The sequence below is a fragment of the Phytophthora ramorum genome (assembly GCF_020800215.1).
Source record: "Phytophthora ramorum isolate Pr-102 chromosome Unknown Phyram_PR-102_s0003, whole genome shotgun sequence".
Taxonomy (NCBI): Eukaryota; Oomycota; class Peronosporomycetes; order Peronosporales; family Peronosporaceae; genus Phytophthora; species Phytophthora ramorum.
In genome coordinates, this window is record NW_027150649.1 from 5,182,671 (window position 1) to 5,201,798 (window position 19,128).

At 53.7% G+C, this 19,128-nt stretch overlaps 9 protein-coding genes across 9 annotated transcripts; 4 read left to right on the plus strand and 5 right to left on the minus strand.

Moving 5' to 3' along the window:
- Positions 1–471: 471 nt before the first annotated feature.
- Positions 472–804, minus strand: KRP23_4651 (RxLR effector protein Avh23; the record flags this gene model as incomplete). Its single annotated transcript, XM_067889634.1, has 1 exon — positions 472–804. The coding sequence occupies one exon, from the start codon at positions 802–804 to the stop codon at positions 472–474; it is 333 nt and encodes a 110-aa protein (XP_067748777.1).
- Positions 805–4,669: 3,865 nt separating this feature from the next.
- Positions 4,670–7,132, minus strand: KRP23_4652 (U3 small nucleolar RNA-associated protein 25; the record flags this gene model as incomplete). The annotated part of the gene is made up of 1 exon (XM_067889635.1): positions 4,670–7,132. The coding sequence occupies one exon, from the start codon at positions 7,130–7,132 to the stop codon at positions 4,670–4,672; it is 2,463 nt and encodes an 820-aa protein (XP_067748778.1).
- A 200-nt stretch (positions 7,133–7,332) lies between these two features.
- Positions 7,333–8,614, plus strand: KRP23_4653 (uncharacterized protein; the record flags this gene model as incomplete). Its single annotated transcript, XM_067889636.1, has 2 exons — positions 7,333–7,502; positions 7,576–8,614. 2 exons carry the CDS (start codon positions 7,333–7,335, stop codon positions 8,612–8,614), a joined length of 1,209 nt encoding a protein of 402 aa, XP_067748779.1.
- Positions 8,615–9,039: 425 nt separating this feature from the next.
- Positions 9,040–11,391, minus strand: KRP23_4654 (uncharacterized protein; the record flags this gene model as incomplete). The annotated part of the gene is made up of 1 exon (XM_067889637.1): positions 9,040–11,391. The coding sequence occupies one exon, from the start codon at positions 11,389–11,391 to the stop codon at positions 9,040–9,042; it is 2,352 nt and encodes a 783-aa protein (XP_067748780.1).
- Positions 11,392–12,007: 616 nt separating this feature from the next.
- On the plus strand, positions 12,008–13,041 carry KRP23_4655 (Vacuolar protein sorting-associated protein 26; the record flags this gene model as incomplete). Its single annotated transcript, XM_067889638.1, has 3 exons — positions 12,008–12,010; positions 12,078–12,622; positions 12,690–13,041. The coding sequence occupies 3 exons, from the start codon at positions 12,008–12,010 to the stop codon at positions 13,039–13,041; spliced, it is 900 nt and encodes a 299-aa protein (XP_067748781.1).
- Positions 13,042–13,268: 227 nt separating this feature from the next.
- On the minus strand, positions 13,269–14,057 carry KRP23_4656 (Serine/arginine-rich splicing factor SR30; the record flags this gene model as incomplete). The annotated part of the gene is made up of 5 exons (XM_067889640.1): positions 13,269–13,322; positions 13,409–13,616; positions 13,681–13,740; positions 13,807–13,856; positions 13,923–14,057. 5 exons carry the CDS (start codon positions 14,055–14,057, stop codon positions 13,269–13,271), a joined length of 507 nt encoding a protein of 168 aa, XP_067748782.1.
- A 142-nt stretch (positions 14,058–14,199) lies between these two features.
- On the plus strand, positions 14,200–15,615 carry KRP23_4657 (uncharacterized protein; the record flags this gene model as incomplete). Its single annotated transcript, XM_067889641.1, has 4 exons — positions 14,200–14,327; positions 14,381–14,540; positions 14,601–14,662; positions 14,733–15,615. The coding sequence occupies 4 exons, from the start codon at positions 14,200–14,202 to the stop codon at positions 15,613–15,615; spliced, it is 1,233 nt and encodes a 410-aa protein (XP_067748783.1).
- Positions 15,616–16,215: 600 nt separating this feature from the next.
- On the minus strand, positions 16,216–16,924 carry KRP23_4658 (Pre-mRNA-splicing factor spf27; the record flags this gene model as incomplete). Its single annotated transcript, XM_067889642.1, has 2 exons — positions 16,216–16,498; positions 16,566–16,924. The coding sequence occupies 2 exons, from the start codon at positions 16,922–16,924 to the stop codon at positions 16,216–16,218; spliced, it is 642 nt and encodes a 213-aa protein (XP_067748784.1).
- A 168-nt stretch (positions 16,925–17,092) lies between these two features.
- Positions 17,093–19,094, plus strand: KRP23_4659 (uncharacterized protein; the record flags this gene model as incomplete). Its single annotated transcript, XM_067889643.1, has 2 exons — positions 17,093–17,924; positions 17,986–19,094. The coding sequence occupies 2 exons, from the start codon at positions 17,093–17,095 to the stop codon at positions 19,092–19,094; spliced, it is 1,941 nt and encodes a 646-aa protein (XP_067748785.1).
- Positions 19,095–19,128: the final 34 nt, after the last annotated feature.

The following is a 19,128-nucleotide window of genomic DNA, read 5'->3' on the forward strand; positions in this document are numbered from 1 at the left end:
GCTTTTGACGGTACAGTGTACTAGTAAGGTTATCAATAATGCTTCCCACACTTACTTATCGGCAAAGTTATCGAGTTGTCCAGGACTATCGCTACATGTATAATATATAGTACACTACAGTAAAAGACATCCCGCACATCGGCAGAGAGGGCGCGACAGCTCGTTCGCTGCGTCAATACAATACAGTGAGCCATGCACACTGCGTCCGTCTTATGGTAGCCGACAGATACGATCTGGTACCCTTGCAATAAATGCTCAGTTTGCTACAGTACTGGATGCAGAGCTCGGGCGAAGATCTGCCTGCCTCAACAGGGCGGTTAGTTTCCTTTCAAAGCTGTGTGTTCAATATTGTAAGGCATGCTAAGCAAGCAGAATCAGAAGTCTGTATTATGTATTGACGAACAAACCATATCCGGTACGTACATTTTGATCCGAAAGGGTCTTCTGGCCCCCATAGAAAAACCTATGACCTCACTCCGGAATTGTCCATAATTTTCCGACGCGGAGTTTGTTCTTCTTGGCTTCTCTCGCAATCTTCCAGGATTTTATGAAAGGCAGGTGCTTTGCCGTGAACTTCTTCAGAGCCTTCCCAATGCTATTGAAGGACCGTTCTTCTTCTTCGATCTCGTTTTCGTCGTCCTTTCCAACTACTTGGAGGAACCGGCCGCGGTCCTCTTGGGTTGCATCCGTCGACGCCACGTTTGAGATGGCGACGTGGTTAAACCCCTTATCCGTGGAGAACGCATTGCCGTTGGCGTGGAGAGTGGCCACAATAACCAACACGAGAATGTAGGGGAGGCGCATGCTTATTGTTGGTTCTTGAGAGCTGGGAGGTGGCGGGAGCAGTGGGCTGGAGGGGAAATTGCGGAGTGTGATCCGTGTGATCGGTATTAGAGCCAATATTAGCACAGCATAGATTCCCAGCATTGAATTGCATAACTTGTCGCACACGGGAGCGATTCCCGCGAGTGTATAAATGGGCAGAAAACGACACAATTCTGCGTTCTTTTAGCTTGTACACACTGTTTATTAGCACATTGTATAGTCCTCAAGCTTTGGTTGTTTATGGCAATGCTAACACTAAATGACTGAGAAAACCGTACCGATTTTCGGAATTTTCTTACGGCCATATTCGCCAATATTAGTTAAAGTCATTACCATAGAGATACAATGAGCTAGAGAATGCTCCTGTTTAAGTGCTTGTTTGTCCGCCACTGTTGTAAGTCTAGGTCGATCTCCACCATAGACACGAAAATTTACATCATTTGGCCGCCACCTTAAACAGAAACGCAAGCATATCCAAACAACGTGGATTACATATCCTTGAACAACGGTGCTTTATCTCACTAAACACAGGAGACTAGACGTGAAGGAGCATGCAGCTACGCGGAATGAGCCGTCCAAGACAGCTTCTTCGTGAAGGAAAGCAACATGCCCCCCCCCCCCCCCCTCCCGTTGTTGTTACGTTGTACTAGTATACATTAAGTCCGCAATCAAGTAAAAGCCAATCTACGTGTGCATGTAGATAGAAGTTTATAATTAACAAGAGCTGGACCGAGTCGGTTTTTAGGAAACGATTCCGAAGGGGTCACTAAAGCGACATCCGGGTGACGAGTTTATAATTTATTTCACGCCCATGATCAACTAATAAACTCAGACGTGTCGTGTTGACCACGACACGTCCACTGATTCCAGCCATTCCTTATACAGATGTCCCCGCCTAATGTGCAACTGCAAGCAGCAAATTTACCTCGCACAGGTAGTACAGATGCGCATGGGATTTGAAACTGGTCGGGATGGGATGTACTGAGGTAGATGCAACGTGGAGGGGAAATGTCGCGATGCGGGAGGCTTCTAGCATACGGAAACAATAAATTCAGAGTAACTTAATACTTTTGCATCTATATGGCACCTGTGCGAATCTTGCAACCTCGCAGTCTTTATTGGTCCGACCATTGCAGATTTGGCGGGGACGTCTGTACCAGAGAACCCTGGCCAACTTAATACGATCTGTGGACGCACTTCCCATTAAGTAAAACAGGTCTTTTAGATAGTAGAGGGAGCACCAAGTTAGTACATGTAGTACATGTAGTAAGGAATGACTCGAATCTTTAGCTACATCTGTCGATTTGCCCATCTCCCTTTCTAGCCAGAGGATTTGAGTGAAGCTGGGGAACGGAGTCGAAATGTAGGGAGCCCCTGAGGAAGGCAAAGCTCATGAAGTCTTCATGATGAAGAGCCACGACCTGCGACCAGCTGTGAGCCAGAACCTCCCATTTTACTACATAATGGAGGGTTTGAGCGAAGGTACTCTTGCTGTAAGTTTTTGCTGATACCCTCGGTGAAATAAACATCGATTTGCTCCCCGTCGTTTACGCCTGGCCGGGATTAATGTCAAATCCGAAGTGCCTCAGGGAAATCGACGTCGTGAATTCCCTTCAAGACAAATGAGGACGTGGGTGGTATCATTGTATGCAGAACGCCTCCGCTAAATGTGCCGTTCGGATCAAGTTTGCCTGCCTCCCGAAGCAGCCTGAGCATCAACAATATGCTTCAGGTGCACTCCCTCGCAACCCCTTCCCATTTCCAGTGCCGTACAAACATGTGTTTCTGATACTGCAACTTACAGTCTGCAAGTTACCAGAATTCCTTGGTCAGACACATCAACCCAGTGCACACATTACTATTACAGATCATGGTGAATTATTGATTCACTTTGCGTTCTCCAGCGCCAGACAAAGGTTCCATGGCTTCTCTCATCCCTCATCTGCCGTTCAGCACCCTACGATGCACTGGCGATTTCGTGCTCGTCCATTTTGCGAGTCCACGGTCTGTTAAGGTTGTCAACATTGGGTAAACCCTAGTAACAAACGACTGTACGAAGAAAGAGGTGGCGGGGGGCACTAAAAAGGGACTCAAAGCTCCACACGCCTCAAATATGTAGACACTGGAAGGATACCAGCTCCAGTTTTGTTTCAGAATAAGGTCACACCTGGAGAAGAAGTATGAAGTGTATTTACAGAGAAAGCAACAAGTAGTAGCTTAAAGAATCGGAATGGGGTGCGGTACCATTTTTTTTTACCTGTGTTGGTTTTACAAGTAAGGGTGTTTGCTGTTGCCGTTGGGTTTGGTCTGAAGAGGCCTCATCCGTTGTGGAAACGTTTGTACGTGATTTTGTCGTATTATACGAACTCGTATAAACTCGACCGAGTCGTTTGAGTCGCCAGCCAGTATAAAAAGGAGCAACGCATAGGTGCTTGAACAGATTTGAGATGCTTTATGCTACATGACAACAGCTCGACTTGCAACCTTGGTTAATTATTTGAACTCTTCGATCCAGGTTGAACCTTTTAACCTTTCTGAATTCGTCCCACTAGCATCTAAAACTTCGTGTGTCGGTGGCGGCATGTCAGTTGGAGGCTGTTGCTATCTAAGCTAACTCCAAGCGGGAAAATAGGATAATAAATATCGGACACTCACACGTTTCCTCATTTTTCTTCTCGGATGCAAGTTGTCTTCGCAATCGACCAGCCTGCGATTCCTACAACGACCAATAGTACCACAACCAACGGCCGAAATGATCGAGGATGTAGTTCTTCAATACAATGAGAAAAGTATCTGCGTATGTTGAAAATATTCCGGCGGCAGCTTAGATGTTACAGCATTCAAAACGCTATCAATGTCACGGAATATCCTACGGTATTTATGGCGTCCAGCGACAACGATTTAAGCCACTGATAGTACTTGCGTGCGGCTGGACTCGCCCGCTACTACAGACGGGCTCAATGAAGTTGTACAGTAACGCGATAGTTGGATCGACAGCGATTATGACAAGTGCCATCCTAGCGATATTTCAAAAAATCTTCGCTCTTTCTAAAGCTTGCACACAACCTTGCAATTGACATGAAATGCACTTTATACGAGTGTAACGCATTTACTTGACGTCCAGCTTGTTGTAATTCTGTTCATGGAAGTGCAGACGAGATTTTGTATTCAACGGGAGTGACCAAGTTTATCTGAAAGTCGACAGCCAACGCCAGTTGTACTAATGCAATTTGGTACATTGTGTACTACAGAAGTCGTGAGGGTAGTTCTCGACTGAAGTCGCTGACCGAAACCCACCAAGCCGTGTTGAATTTTCCCTAGTTCATCCACTCGCAGGCTGCAATCTCGCTCTGGTCCATTTTCTGGGATGTTAACACGAAGTGTCTGCAAAAGTCCATCAATTTGCTCGGACCCGAGGCTTGGCTGTTAAAACGCCAGCTACTTGGCGTTAAACGCTTAATTCACGCTCAGCTTTTGGATGTGAAGTACGACAAACTCAAGTTCGTATCACTATCTACATGTACCAGCATGCGTGTGTATTGCATAAAGAAAGAGGAAAAGCGCAAAACCAGAGCTAACACTAGGTAATATTCGTGACAGATATTTTTCCAGAGGTACGAAGTCGTCATACATAATGTACATCCTGTATGGGCGCCAGTGTCTAATCTTCACGTGCCCGTAGCAGATTCGACATCATGACGAATCGAGCAGCCTCGACGCCACTCCTTTCATTTAACCACTGGCCGGCAGCTGCTTTCTTCCGCCTGTTACTAGCGCAGTCAGAACTGGTGCAAACGTCCATTGATTCAAGTTACGGACTGGATAAACTGGTGTGTACATGACTCTAGCAGAAGAGGAAAGTAGGCTTAGCAGCCTTGGCCTGGCACATCCTCCCCGCGCGTTTGTTGCCCACAATACGCTGCATCCGCAGCAGGTCCAGCCGCGTGAACAAAGCAATCGAAGACTTGCCGTCCGTAGTGTCGGCGAACCCGTTGTCGTTGTGTCCTGCCGTGTCAATGCTCGGCAGCATGTTCATCATCTCAGCGTAGAAGTCGCCCATAACGGGGAGGCCGTACCAAATGAGCTGGTGCACGCCTCGGATATGGTACTGGTGGTAGAAGTGGAAGCGCTCCGTGTACAGCATGACGTGGCAGTGGCCATGGAAGAACGACGTACGCGCACGGGAGACCTGCTTGCTGGTCGTATACTCGCAGCACTGTACGCTGCGGATCAACTTCTTGTTCATGGTATCGTTGAACAGGTTGCGCACGCGCACGTAGTCGAAGTAGGAAGGGATGAAGATCAGCACGCGTTTCCGCGGGTGGTCCAGTAGCGGCTCGAACACGTGCTTCTTGAAATAAGCGAAGCGCAGCTCCACTTCGTCCTGAGCACTAAGTCGTCCCTTATGATCCAAGTCCACGCGCTGGAAAATCTGCTTCACCTGCGGCACCACGCGCGAAATTGAGGCCGAGCCATCGGCGGCGTCATACCGACGAACAAACTTTACAACCCCAGCGATGTTGCGGCACGTCTTGCTCACGAGCGCATTGAGCGTCGGCTCCGCACCGTGCGCAAACACGACCGTTTGTCTGAAATACGAGGCCAGGAAGGCCAAGTTCCACTCACGCACACGGGCAAAGTCAGCGTGAGGCGCCTCCTTCGGCTGCAAGTTCGTAGCACGCAGCACAGTCCGCAAGTGCTCCAAGTTCTGCATCGCCATCAGACTGGCCGAGTCCACAATGCACACCTCGATACTCGACAAAAAGTCACTTGACAGCTTCACATCAGCAGTACCCTCGGCCTCATCAAGCACAGCCACTTCGTCTCCGAGCTGCTGACGGAGCCCCAGAGGCGACGCGACAATGATATCGGCGTGATGGTACTCGCTGTAGAAGCGAACTGCCTTGCGCGAAAAAGACAGACCCAACTGGAAACAGTCGTCGTTGTTGCCCTCGTCAAACACACGCTGCCATTCCTTCTTGCTGTCTCCGTCCTCTGCAGTCTCCTCATCGTCTTCATCCTTGGCGCTCCCAAACTCGCCCAAGAACCGATCCTTGTTGTGGAAAGTGTCCACAGTCGTCGGCAGGAGCTCGAGAAGTTGGTTCACAAACGCCAGAGCGGAACTGCGTAGCGGGAGCAACACGAGCACGCTAGCACGGCAGAACCCCTGGTCACGGTACTCCTTCTCTTCTTCGTCCTGTGCATCGACCTGGTCCCCAGACTCACGCTTCCGAATGCGCTCGTTGTTCCGCGTGGCAGTGTCGCGCGCCTTCAAGACGTGGTTCAGCACGTGCATCGCGCTCACCTGCCGCAACGCCGGCGTGTTCTCATACGTCTGGCCAGCGAAAAAGACGTCCGTGTACGTCGACAATTGCTGCGAGAGCGAGCGCTCCACCGACCCCGCAGGGAACGCCGTCTCTGCGTCCACCCCACGCTGCTTCCACGTCGCCAGCAACCTCGAACGCACGTACGGCTTCTTGTTCTGCGCCGTCTCCGGTGTCGTCACGACGCCAGCAACGCCACTGACCTTGTCAACTCCACTCCGATACGTCACATCATACGCCTCCTCTTCCAACGCCTGCAACTTGACACTCGAAAACTTGCGAACCTGTGCATCAAACTTGCGCGCGTCCTGCTCCGTGAACGAGCTTAAGAGGTATCGTCGTCTGTAGGGGTCCTCCTGCTCCTCCTCCTCTTCCAAAAGGCCCTCATCGTCCTTCTCCATTGCCGCAACCTGCTCTTCCTCTCCACCCTCTTCTTCAACCTCCTCTTCAACCTCTTCAACCTCGTCTCCAATCTCTGCTTCATCCTCGAGGATCTCGTTGCCATTCTCATCCACCAGAACCTCCTCATACTCCTCCTCTTCTTCTTCCTCTTCTTCAACTGGTTCCACTGGCTTAAACGTACTGACAAACTCGTCAAACAGAGTGTTCTTCTTGTTTCCCAGCTCCTCTTCTTCGTCACTTGAGTCGCTGTCACTAGTCACCACTTGGTCCTCTTTCTCCTCTTCTTCTTCTTCACTTCCGTCCTTGTAAATTGCATTGGCTGTGCGCTCCCGCGTCTCTTGATATTGCTCCCGTTGCCAGCGCTTCTTCTCGTCCACCGAGGAGAAGAAATTGCGCTGTTTGTTGCGCTCCGCCATCTTCTGGGACTTCCACTGCCCCATCATGGACCCATTTCTGCGTGGTTTGGGCTCATTTTCGCGCGGAAAAGCGCCGCGCTTGGTCTTGGGCTCGGCGTCGTCCCACACGTTGGCCTTGCGCTTGCGGCTGCCCTTCTTCTTGCCTCCTCCCTTGCGTGGGCCCATGGCGATCGATTGACTGTTGGTGGTCAATTGAGCCCAGTGGTAAATGGCTGGCCGGAAGATAAACGGCGATCTGATTGGTGGGAAAGCGTTTCAGCCAATGAGAGTAAGATACACAAAAGCGACTTATTTTGGGAGATGAGCTGGCACCCCTTCGTGGAACATGGCTTCAAAACACTGTAGCCATTTGTGACACATTGACGATGAGAGCGATGAACGCAGTCGATGCACGCGAGATCTCACAATGCATGAGCGACGACGAGGACCAGCAGAGCCTGAGGTTTCGGGCGCCGGAAGGAGAAGACGCTGAGAATTGGGCCTTGCAGTCTGTGGCGGGCGTGCTGCAGAGAGTTCAGCAGGCGCCGGGTGACGAGTGCGTTGTTGTTCCGTTGGGCGTGGAAGCTCGTGAGGAATTGGATGGCTAATGGTGGCGTGCTGTGTGCTAGAGTGAGTGTGGAGACGCTGGTGCGTCAGCTGGAGCGCTTGCCGCGAGAAGCTCACGCACACCAACTTGTGCGTCTTCTGCTCGAGACGCGCGAGGAATCCATTCCGAAAGAAGCGGTGCTGGGGATTTGGGGCAAGCTCATTGCGGGGGGTAAGAGCAAAAGCGCGTCAACGAATGGCAAGAAGGCTCGAGCGAAGAGCGCAGCTAGCATCCCGATCATCCGCAGTCGACTCATTGAGGTACGGGCCCAATGCAACCCGCTGGTCTTTTTAGGTGGTTTGACTAACCAAGGTCTGCAGTCTAAGAGGAAACAAGCTGAGTGTGATTTGAAGCTGCTGCAGAATCGAATCTCGTTGCTGCAGGTGAGAATTTGCAAGTCTGTGTGCTCTGAAGCTGCAGCTAAGCTCATTTCTGCGTCGGTTTCGCAGCATGAGGAGTCCAAGGCGTGGAAGAAGATCGCACAGACCAAAGATCGAGCTCAAGAGATCCTCGAAATGCGATTAGCCAGTTTGCACCGCCAAGAAGAAAAGTCCATGCACGCAGTGGAGCGGGAGCGCCAGTCTCGATCGGCGCAAAAGAAGCAGCACAGCCTCAAGAAAGAGTCGGTAATCAAGAAGAAACACGCCGCCATCCAAGTCATCTCCAAGAAGTACCAGGACGTGGAGCAGGTGAAGACGGAGAGCAAGCGACTCAAAGCTGAGCGGGAGCGTCTCCAGGTGTTGCAAGTGGAGCGCGCAAGAGCAAAGCGACAAGCGATTCGACGGCAGGAAGACGCCCTCAAGAAGAAAAAGATCATCGATCGTCAGCAGGTGGACGAGGAGGCCGCACTGCGGCTAATGAAGAAGGCTATTACTGAGGAACGGAAACTTCGTGAGCACCGCAGACAGGTGCAGGAGATGGAGGAAGCGGAGCGCACATTAATTCAGCGGCTGCAAGGTACTCAGCTCATCCAGCGAGAAGCTTATTCCGTATTGGAGCAAGCTCTATTACGTACAGATTTGAAGCGTGCACATTCCGTAGCGCCCTTGCCAGAGAGATGAGAAGCAGCGTAGATCCATTGCCATATCACCATAATGTCTTCAAAGCAATAGCGATCGCAAGCAAAGCTGAGCTGTGAGTCCCTGCTCAACCAGGTCAAGCACACGAATATCTGCGACCTTGATGATGAGTCGAAGCCCAGCAAACACGAGTCGGCAGTGTCTCGCCAGTCGGTCAAATCGGCCGTGTCAAAATCCATCCCGGTGTGGCCGCTTCCGCTGAGTAGTTTCCAGTAGTACTTCGAGTAGTAGTTGACAGTCCAGTTAAAACCTTCGCTTTATGGTAGAGCCAGCACGCTGATTTACAGATCACCCATGCCATCCCGAAATCTTCACCCCAGTATAATTATTCAACAACTGGATTGACGTTTAGTGCCTACTTCAAATGCAGATACCAGTCTATCAGGCATTTCCCAGTAGTCAATCCTTCATTCATTGTCGTCGTCATTTAGACGGTCCTCTTGCTCACTTTGGGACGACGAAGAATCGTCCGAACTGGACGATACAGATGCTCGCCGCCGACGCGACGTAGTTTTGCTTTTACCATTGCTCGCGGTGGCAAATTTGTCTGGGTATACACGGCAGCCCTGGCGTAAACACGCTTTTTGTAGGCTTTCTAGGTCTTCCATGAACGTTTCCAGAGCTGATACGCGCGGTGGCGAGTTTCCAGCAGTTTCAGCAACCAGCAAGAAGCTGTTGATCTCGCCGGCAACGGACTCCCGGAACTCAGGCGTCAAGAATTTCCGCGCACGACTGGTAGATGGTATGCTCTCGCGTTTGTCGTACAGGAGCAGACTCATGGTAAGCGCAACATCACTAGGGCTCTCGTGACGTTTCTGATCTCCATTACTGGCACTCTGTCGTTTACGTTTTCCATTTGACGTAACCTCAAAAGGAGAACCAAAGATCTGTTGAGCAAACTCGATAGCAGCTTCCGGGTTCCACCCATTGCACTGCAGTTCCTGGGGGTCCATGGAGATTGGTGACGTTGCTGCGCCATTCGCTGACAAGGAACCCGCAACTTTTGTCTCCCTCTCGTGGGTTAAAATGTCAACGACGCAGAGGATTCGGCAGTACAGCAGAAGTTTTCGAAAGCGTCGAGATCGGTACCCTGTTTCATTCTTCAAGAGTGCTGGTGCATGCTGATCCAACACTACCAACGCTTGAGCTGTCCGGAAGCAGCGAATGTGCTCACGTACCTCGTGGCGTAGGCTCAGAGATTCACGCATATGTTGTTTGCTCGGTTGTGCATCTCCAAAACCCATATCTTCGCTTTTCTCCTCTCCTTCCATGTCTCCAGCGCTGCTCACACCCAAAGGCACCGTACTTGCTTCAGCTTTGCCACCGTAGCAGTCCATGTCCATAGAGTCTGACGACAGTCGAGACCGCTTCGACGGCGCTAAAGCGGACTCAAACGCCCTGTACGCGCCCTCGTAGCCGTAATGCAAAAAGAAGTCTTGCACCAAGGCATTCATCGCATCTTCATCTTTGTCATCACACTGTTCGCTGTCACTCAGCCCTCCATTTTCGCAGCGCTTTTCGCGCTCAACCAGCAAGGCTCGCTGGTGCTCCTTCAGGATCTGCTTCTCGAACCCGGACAGATCAAATTTAAATTCACTCGGTTGAAATAGCGCTTGCACGCACTCGCCAACACCATGCAGACTTACACACGGATACAGAGCCTTCCCTTCATCCTGCTGACCATCGAGATCTTCCATGTCAACGTCGTCAGTAGTGGTCACTCGAATACTCACACCCCTGCTGCCATCTGCGTCCTCTCCTTCTTCCTCCTCCTCTTCCTCCTCGTCACTCTCTTCTTCTTCCGATCCGACAACTTCTCCAAAATCGTCCAGGTCGTACACATCTCTAGCTGGCAACATTCCCATCAAGTTGCCATTCAACGTAAAAAAAAACGTATTGGTGTCCAGCAGCACTCCGCAGCCCACGACATCTCCAGCTCCATAGCGTTCACACCGCAAGAACTCTCGTCCATGGGACACCACGCGACCTGTTTTCCCCACGTACGCCAACGAATTGGCCGCTTGTCCTAAATCTCGGTGCAAAATAGCAGGATACGTCTCCCTGCTCTTCTCCTGCCCATCTTCCTCCTCAGACGAGTCCGAGTCGCCGCTTGCTGTCACGTCCGGCAGAATCCTTTGCATCAACTGCTTCACTGCTCGACGTGACATCCTGGCCTCCATTTGGCCTCCGAACCTGGAAATTGACCCGAAATTGTGCTCTGAACCGCGAAATTTCGGCTCGGGCTCGTCCACAACGAACCCGACAGCCACTTTGTGGTTGAACTTTTTCCTCTCATTGTTGCGTCTCGCTCGGCGTCGGTCCATTCTCGACCTCATGTGCTGAATAGTATCAGGTGTCAGCGAAAAATTAAAATTCACAGGTTCTGTGCCTGCTCGGTTTAGACTTGGGATCTGCATGTCTTCGAGGTCCATGGCCTCCAGTTCTGCTCGACGTCTCCAGTCCCGTGCGATTGTAGCGGCGGCATCTTGATCCCGCGCAGCATGACGCCGAATTGTTGACGACGAATTCGAGGTATGAAGTCTTGCAGGTAGCGAATTAAGGTCCGAATTAGTGGCCAAAATCTGAGTCTCGAAGTAGAAGACGCGCAGGGTCGGAGAACGCGCGCTGGAGGCCGCCGGAAGCGCCGAGCGGAAGCATGCGGCATCTGCGTCGTGGCTGGCGCGCCCAACGTACTCGGCGGTGCGGCGGTCGGCGCCCAGACGCCCCTCGAAGGCCACGCAGCGCGGGTCGAAGGCCATGGAATCAGACGGCGCTTCTTGGAATGACAGAAATCGAATTTGGGAGGTGCGTTGCTGTGATTGGCTGAAAGAGGAAAGGTAGAACCGAGATACCGGTGTGGAAACCGGTAAGTTGAAGTTGAGCATGACAGTGAATGTCGATTCGATGCCATGATGAAGAGTTCAGGATTATGATGAAGCAGCGTAAGTTTCTGGCAAAAATGCGAGTTGGCGCAGCGCTGAGACGTCGAATCACCGCTTAAAGAAGAAGTACACGAACACACTCATAAGAGCCGTATCTCGGCAGAGAAATACCGGGGGAAATAGTAGTTGAACCGGGTCCTTCGTGGTCGATGGAGATGCCTTCACTAACGCGAACTTGGATGCCTTATTGCTCGTCGATCCCATCGCCATATCATGGTAGAAATATCCCCATCCGCGTCAATATATGGGGTAAACGCTGCTTGCGGCTATCAATATTATTGAAAATGCCGTTCATTCCCCCGGAACGCCCGCTAGTTTCAGCCTCGAGCTGATGTTTGCCTACCATCTCCAGCTATCAATATGACGCATAGTAGGTTTACCTATCAAGACGCATATATCCCCGCACTCTTCTTTTGCGCAAAAGAACGGCAGCATGGTAGGTCGCCCGATCTGTCCTTCGCTGCCATTTTGCACCTGACTCGTTCCTTTTGTACTTTGCGCAGAACCTCTTCAGCTTCGGGGTGCCCTCTGCCACGCTCACTTTCTCTCTCGAAGGCGAAGCGCAGCGTGCAAAAGTCAGAGTCAACGCGAAAAGCAAAGAAGAGCTGCCGCTTTTCCGCGACGACCAAGATATTCGCGGGATATTATCCGTGAAAGTGGATTCCGGCAAGCGGCTGGAACACACAGGACTCAAGCTAGAACTGCTGGGGCTCATCGAGGTCCCACTGGACCGCAGCGCGGGCTATGAATTCACAAATTCTGTGCGAGAATTGCAGCCCAGTGGATCATCCATCGAAGGGGAGGAAACATTCACTTTTGAGTTTACAAAAGTGGATAAACCGCATGAAAGTTACTACGGACAAAGTGTGAAGCTGAGATACGTACTCCGAGCCACTTTGGCCAGAGGAAACTATGCCAGTAACTTGGTGCAAGAGCAAGATTTGTGGGTGCAGCGAGTGGTTCCACCGCCGCCAGTGGATCGGTCCATCAAGATGGAGGTGGGCATTGAAGACTGTCTGCATATCGAGTTCGAGTACGACAAGTCGAGGTAAAATGTGTGTACATTTTATATGTCTGAATATGTGGTGGATGGTAACTTATTTGTTGTTGTGCAGATACCACTTGAAGGACGTGGTGATCGGCAAGATTTTCTTCTTGTTGGTGCGGATCAAGATCAAGCACATGGAGTTGGCCATTCTGCGTCGCGAGAGTGTGGGTGCTGGAGCACAGCGACACAGTGAGAGTGAGACCATCACCAAGTTCGAGATTATGGATGGTGCCCCCGTCAAAGGCGAGAGTGTGCCAGTACGACTATACCTCTCTCCATACGCGCTGACGCCGACGTACCGCAACGTGCAGAGCCGCTTCTCCGTCAAGTACTTCCTGAACCTCGTGCTGGTGGATGAAGAGGACCGACGGTACTTCAAGCAGCAAGAGATCACCCTCTGGCGCAAGAACGTCGGATAACCAAATCCCAGAGCTCCAAGTTCCAGATCAGCTACAGTATAGCGAGAAGTGGAAAACAAAGGACAGGTGAAAACCTATCGTAATTTAGAATTGATCAACTGCATAAAAAAAAATCGTGGCGTAGCAGATAGCTCCACTTCATCTCTCAAAATCATTTCTGCTGGCAGCAAAGTCCTGACTGCAGCCAAACAGCGAAAACCAATTAGCGGGAGCGCGAACGAGAGCGGTCACGTCGACTGCTTCGGCGGGGTGGGGACCTCGACCGCGAGCGAGACGGCGATCTGCGACTCGAACGTCGAGGCGACCTCGATCTCGACCGCGAGGGGGACAAGGAGCGTCCGCCGACGTCCTCTTCTCGGATCCGGACCCGTTCCCCGTCCAGATCCGAGCCGTCCAATTTCCGGATAGCGCGACGCATCTCGTCGGGCGTTGCAAAAGACGCCGAACCATTGCCACGCCGATCCACGTCGCTGTGCACCACGTCTCCCCCTTTTCGGAGGAAATCCTTGAGGTCCTGCCAGCTCATAGAAGTAGGCAATCCACTGATCTTGACTCGGTACTGGGTGCCTCTAGGGCTAATCAACACAAAATATACAGATTTAATAATTTTAAAGCGAGAATGATATAAAATCCACGTACCGAGCGTCGTCGACACCGCGTGAGATCTCCACTCGCAGTCGACTGCCTTGGAAGCTGGAGCTGCAAAAATAATATACGAAAATAAGAAAATCCGGTACAAAGCTGGATATTTTGCACGCAACTTACTTGTTCATGGCGCGCACGGCGTCGCTCGCGTCTTGTTCGTTCTCGAAAGCCTGCAAACACATTTGTTGCAGTCAGCTTTTGCGCAAAAACGCGACTTTTGGAGTTTTGCAGCCTACGATGAACGCGAACGGCGGCGGCCGCTGCGGGAACTTGATGCGCACGCTGTTGAGGCGGCCGAAGCGCTCGAAGCGCTCCGACAGCTCCCGTTCACGCACGTCCTCGGGCAGGTTGCCCACGAACACCCGAGCCATCTTCTGCACGAGTTAGTGACCGCGAATAGTGACAGGTTGAAGCACATTGCAGCTACCGCCACACAAATGTCACACTTTCGCCACCGAATCCGCGTTTCTATTGTTTTTGTGCTGCAGTCTGACTATTCGCGCAAAGTGAGAAATGGAGGCCAGCGCCGCCCCCGAAGCGAGCCTGCGCAACGACGAGCACTTCGACCACATCCGCGCGAACCTCATCCGCTGCGAAGAATGCAATGAGAACTTCTTCTTCGACTTTCTGCGCCATCCGCGGTTCGTGCAAATCGTTTTGTGCGCAAACGTTTGGTCTCACTACTTTGGTGCAGATATTTCGTGACGCACTTCAAGACGTGCCACCTCAAGAACGTGCTGTACCGGTTCAACGGCTGCTCGGAGGAGGAGAACCAGCGGGTGCGGTTCGGTCCGCGCCGCAAAAAAGACGCCACGGCCTGGTTCGGCCAGCTCAAGTCCACGGAGAAGCGCATGGTAGGCATTTGCGCAAATCGGCGCAAATCGGCGCAAATGCTAACTGGCTTGTACCTGCAGATTTCCATGCAAGACAACAAGTGGGGCGAAATCGCCGAGCGAGAGTGTTGGTCTTGTCGACTGCAAGTATTTGCAAAAAGTTGGATATTATACCACCAATTGTATCTAATATTGTATCCGTGTTTTCTGCAGATGCAAACATGCTCGGAAGTCGAGCGACATGCCGCACGCCTTCGAGTCCAGCGAGTTGGGTCAACGTCAAGCTCTTTCGCACCTCCGGCAGTTCCACGACGCCGCATACAATGACGTTTTGCGCTCACAGGCCCAGCAAGCAGCTGCAGACGGATCCACTTCTGCAGGTTCCGTGGCTATTCCATCGGAAAAAGCGGCCCCGGCAACGGATCAGAGTCGAGCAAACGCACGTTCGAGCAAGAAACAGTCGCGGGATGCAGAGCGGAGTCGCTTGCGCCGGATGCGAGCCACGCCCGAAGCGAAACAAGCGGAGGCGGAGCGCAGCAGACGTCGGCGAGAGCAAATGACCCCCGCACAACGTCACGCGGACGTCGAGAGAAGAGCTCGCAAGAAACGGCGCGAAGACGAACTTTCGCGAAGTCGTTTGCGGCGTGCGGAGGCGTCTCCGGAAGCCAAAGAGCGAGAGATGAAGCGGTCTCGGGAGCGACGACAGAAAGCCACGGACCAGCAGCGGGAACGAGAGGCGCAGCGCAGTCGGACACGGCGAAAGAACGCGACGGACGAGCAGCGTCTGCGTGAGCGGGAGCGCTGCCAACGTCGATATGAGGCTCGGAAGCAGCAAAAGCTGCTGCAGTCTGGAGCGGCGTCCGGTGCGAGCTCGCGTTGTTCGCCGTCTGCGACCAGTACGTCGGACACCATGCCACCGCCTTCCTACAGTGCAAGTGACCAGACTACGCCGCCGCCAAGTAGCAGAGTGCTACCAGCAGACCTGGCACGGCGAAGTCTGCAGCTGCAGCAGCAGCAGGACGGGCTTGGGCTGCAGCTGCAGTCGCTCTACGACTCCTGTGCGGACAGGAACTACTCCCAGGACGCTCTGCTATAAGCGGGCTGTTCAGGCGGGCGTCCATGTCTTGGACTGTGCAAACGATGGCGTCACACTTCAAGGTCGAGGGAACCTGTTTCAGCAAGCGGGTGGTCATGCTGCGCCTGCTTCGTCCCGAGCAACGATACTCGACTACTATAGCACGCAGTGAGCTACGAATCCTGCTCTGTTCGGTGGGGGGGGGGGGGGGCTCTTCGGCCACGGTAGCAAGCAACTTTAGCAAAGTCTTGGTCAGGACCAGGCCATCATTCATGTTCAGTGATTCAGTGATGCCAAGCGAGCCTACGTCTTGCTCGCCACGTCGCTTTCGCGGTAAATGTGGACTGGTGCGAGGTCATTTTGCTGCAGTCGTGCTGATCGAAGGGCGATCAACACCAGATAGTATCCACGGAGACGCCTACCAGCGAGCCAGCCACGCCAACTCCCTCTGCTACGACTTCGGTGGAGCTCCTGTTGCTGCACCCGTAAAGTTTCAAAAGCCAAACCAAGAGCTGCGCCAAAAAGTTTCATGAAAGCGAGAAGAGTTAGTTTGCTAGTGCAGCAGTCACAGCACTGCCGCCAATGCAGAGCTTGGGCACAAGAGACCACCACAAGGCCAGTTCACGTCGTCTTGAGCTTCTTCTGCAGCCGCAGCTCCTGCTCCGCGCACGCCCGCTTGATGGACGCGTTCTTGTCGAGCAGCTCGTAGTACCTCTTCTGGTAGCTCTGCAGCTTGACGGCGTTGCGCGCCTGGTCCTGCTGCCTGGCCAAGTTGATCTGGTCCGATGCAGCCTTGGTCTCCTTCAGCGCGTGCGCGTACTGGGCGTTCACACCGTCCAGTAGGGCGGCCCGCACCTTGGCCAACTTGGTGCCGTACCCTTGCTGCAGCTCCAAGTTCACCACCCTACACGAAAGCACCCACCCAACATTAATATGCTGCATTGTTCTACCTAACAGGTAGGGCGACCTACCTATTACTCTGGTGTTCTACCGCCACTTGGAGGGTTTTGACTGCTTGTTCCCAGATCTCCACGTCCGTGGCGGTAGGCTCCTTGACCTGGTACCGGTTCATGTCGATGGCGTCCAGTGGCACATTAGCGGCCACTCGTTTGAACTCGGTCTGGAGACTCGCCCTACCTCCGAAGGAAGGGTGGTAGGGCGGCAGGTAGGCCAGGTACTGGTCCGCAGGCGGGGAGAACGTGGCCATCTCGGCGCGGATCTGCGCCTGCACCTGCTGCTGGCTCTGCGGTGAGTTGTACTCCGAGTCCACGTAGCCCAGCGAGTCGATGAGCTGGCGGCTCTCGGCCAGCAGAGGACACGACGGCGCCATGATGAGGAATGGGTAGGCTGCGACTTAACAGACAACCAGCAACTTTGGGTGATGTAATGATGTACGGTTGAATCGCGACCAAGCGTACTGAATTTACAGCAGAAATACGCGAGTGGGCCCAAACCGTCCGGATGGTTTGGGCCAAGTCAATTTTGCCTTTCGCCCAGTATGTGGTCGTCGACCTCCGCTCCGGACGCGGATCTGCTCTTCCCTCGGCGTCCGCGGCGCGTGTCCAGCAGCCCCAGCAGCTCCTCCACACGTCGCAGCAGTGCCACCAGTCGATTGGAGCAGCGCCGGCGCGATTTGCCGCCTCATTCCGGCAGTTTATGGGCCTTCGACGAGTCCTCCACGTCGTTCCCCGCGTCTTCCGCTGGCCCCACAACGTTCAACGCCGTCTCGGAGGCTTCTACAGCGTCTGAGGAGTCGAAAGCGGGTCCTGCGGGGTTCCAGAACGCCCGGAAAGCGGCAAACCACGGGGTTATCGGGTCGTATTCCAGCGGAGAAGTCACCGCTCGCTTGCTCTGGAATCGACCCGAGCGAGAGGAGGAAGAGAGGGAGGAGGAGGCTCTGCCCTCGTACTTAAGCTACTTACAGGGTCGGGACGCCACAGCGGCCGTCATGCCGACGTTTGAGCTGGGAAGAGACGAGCAGGTGGAGAACACGAGCCAGGAGCTGGCACGGGCCCTGCAGGACTTTATTAGGGTGCAGATGCAGGGACAGGGGGTGGCTGCTGCTGCTACAGGCTCGTGCAATTGCGAGCGACGGGTGGCGGAGCTGGAGAAGCAGGTGCAGACTCTTGTAGCCGCGCAGACGGAGGACGGGGGTAGTGCAGTAGGGGACCGCGTGTCGACGCTGGAAGGACGACAAAGTGCGTTCCAGTCGCAACTGGCGCAGATCTCCAAAGTGCTGGGGGTGCCGGTGGGCAAGCACGGCAAGAGCAGCCAACTGAAGACGCTAGTGCAGACGCTGCATGAGGAGATTGAGACCAAAGTCCAAGCAGGTAGGAGGCTGGTATCCTGTGGAGGGTATTTGTGCGAGAACTGAATGCTTGTAAATTGCAGCGGTGAGCGACGTGGAGGCGACCTGCGTTGCTAGTGCGGCGAGGCGTGCGGAGGAGCTGATTGCGGAGGCAGCGACGGCTACAGCTTCGTCGTCGGCGCCGGCGCCGGCTGGAGAATCCTCGACGCCGTCTGACTCGACCCACCAGAAGAAGACCGGCGGTGACTACGATGCCACCTCAGCCTCGGGGCTTCCGTTTTCGACCGTGTTGAACGCGCTGGCGGAGGAGCACGAGGCGTCGCTGACCAGGCTAAGCACTCACTTCGACGAGCGCTTGCGTCTGGAAGGCTCGCAGCGTGTGGCGCTGGAAGGACGCGTGCGCGCACGGCTGGGCGAGCTCGAGGAATGGCTGCAGCAGGTCGAAGGGGAGCTGGGTGGCTCCCACTTCGAGCCAACTGCAGCGGCTACCTCGTCGTCGATCGCTGCCATGACGGACCAGCTGAGTAAGCTCCAGACGCACGTGGCTGAGCTGGAAAGCTCCTGGAAGCAGCAGCGCGAGGAAGCGAAGGAACCGTCCGCCAAATTGGAAGAGCTGTCGAACCTCGAGGGGCTGCAGGCCCAGGTGGACCAGCAGAGCGACAGCGTGGAGGCTCTCAAGGAGAATCTGGTCGGCGTGGAAACTGTCGCCTTGGCTGCTCGCGAAGAGACTCGAGCGGTGGCGCGGACGTCGCAGGGACTGAAGCTGATCGTGGAAAAGCTCATGCGCGACACGGGGTCTGCCGAGGAGCTACTGCAGCAGTATGTGAGCACCATAACCCACCAAGTGGCCAGCGTGACGCGGCAGTACGTGTCCGTTCGCATCCGAGACAACAACCGCCTGCTGGACACTACGCTGCGGGCGCGGGTACCTGACTACGTGGCGAACGAGAGCGAGAGCTTTTTGCTCGTGCGTCCAGAGGCGAAGAAGGAAGGCGACGGTCACAGTTTGGGGACGGACGTGATCCACGACGCAGCAGGCGGAGATGCGAAGCTCAGCTTCGTGCTGCGAGACGATGACGAAGACGGGATCCGACGCTTGCTGGCCAGCCAGCGAGCCACCAAGCCCAGCACCATCAGCCCCACCATTAGCCCCGACGCTAGTGCTGTTGCTGCTGCTGCGTCGTCGTCGTGACGTGGGATCTCGTCCGAGTAGGTTGGTAGACGCT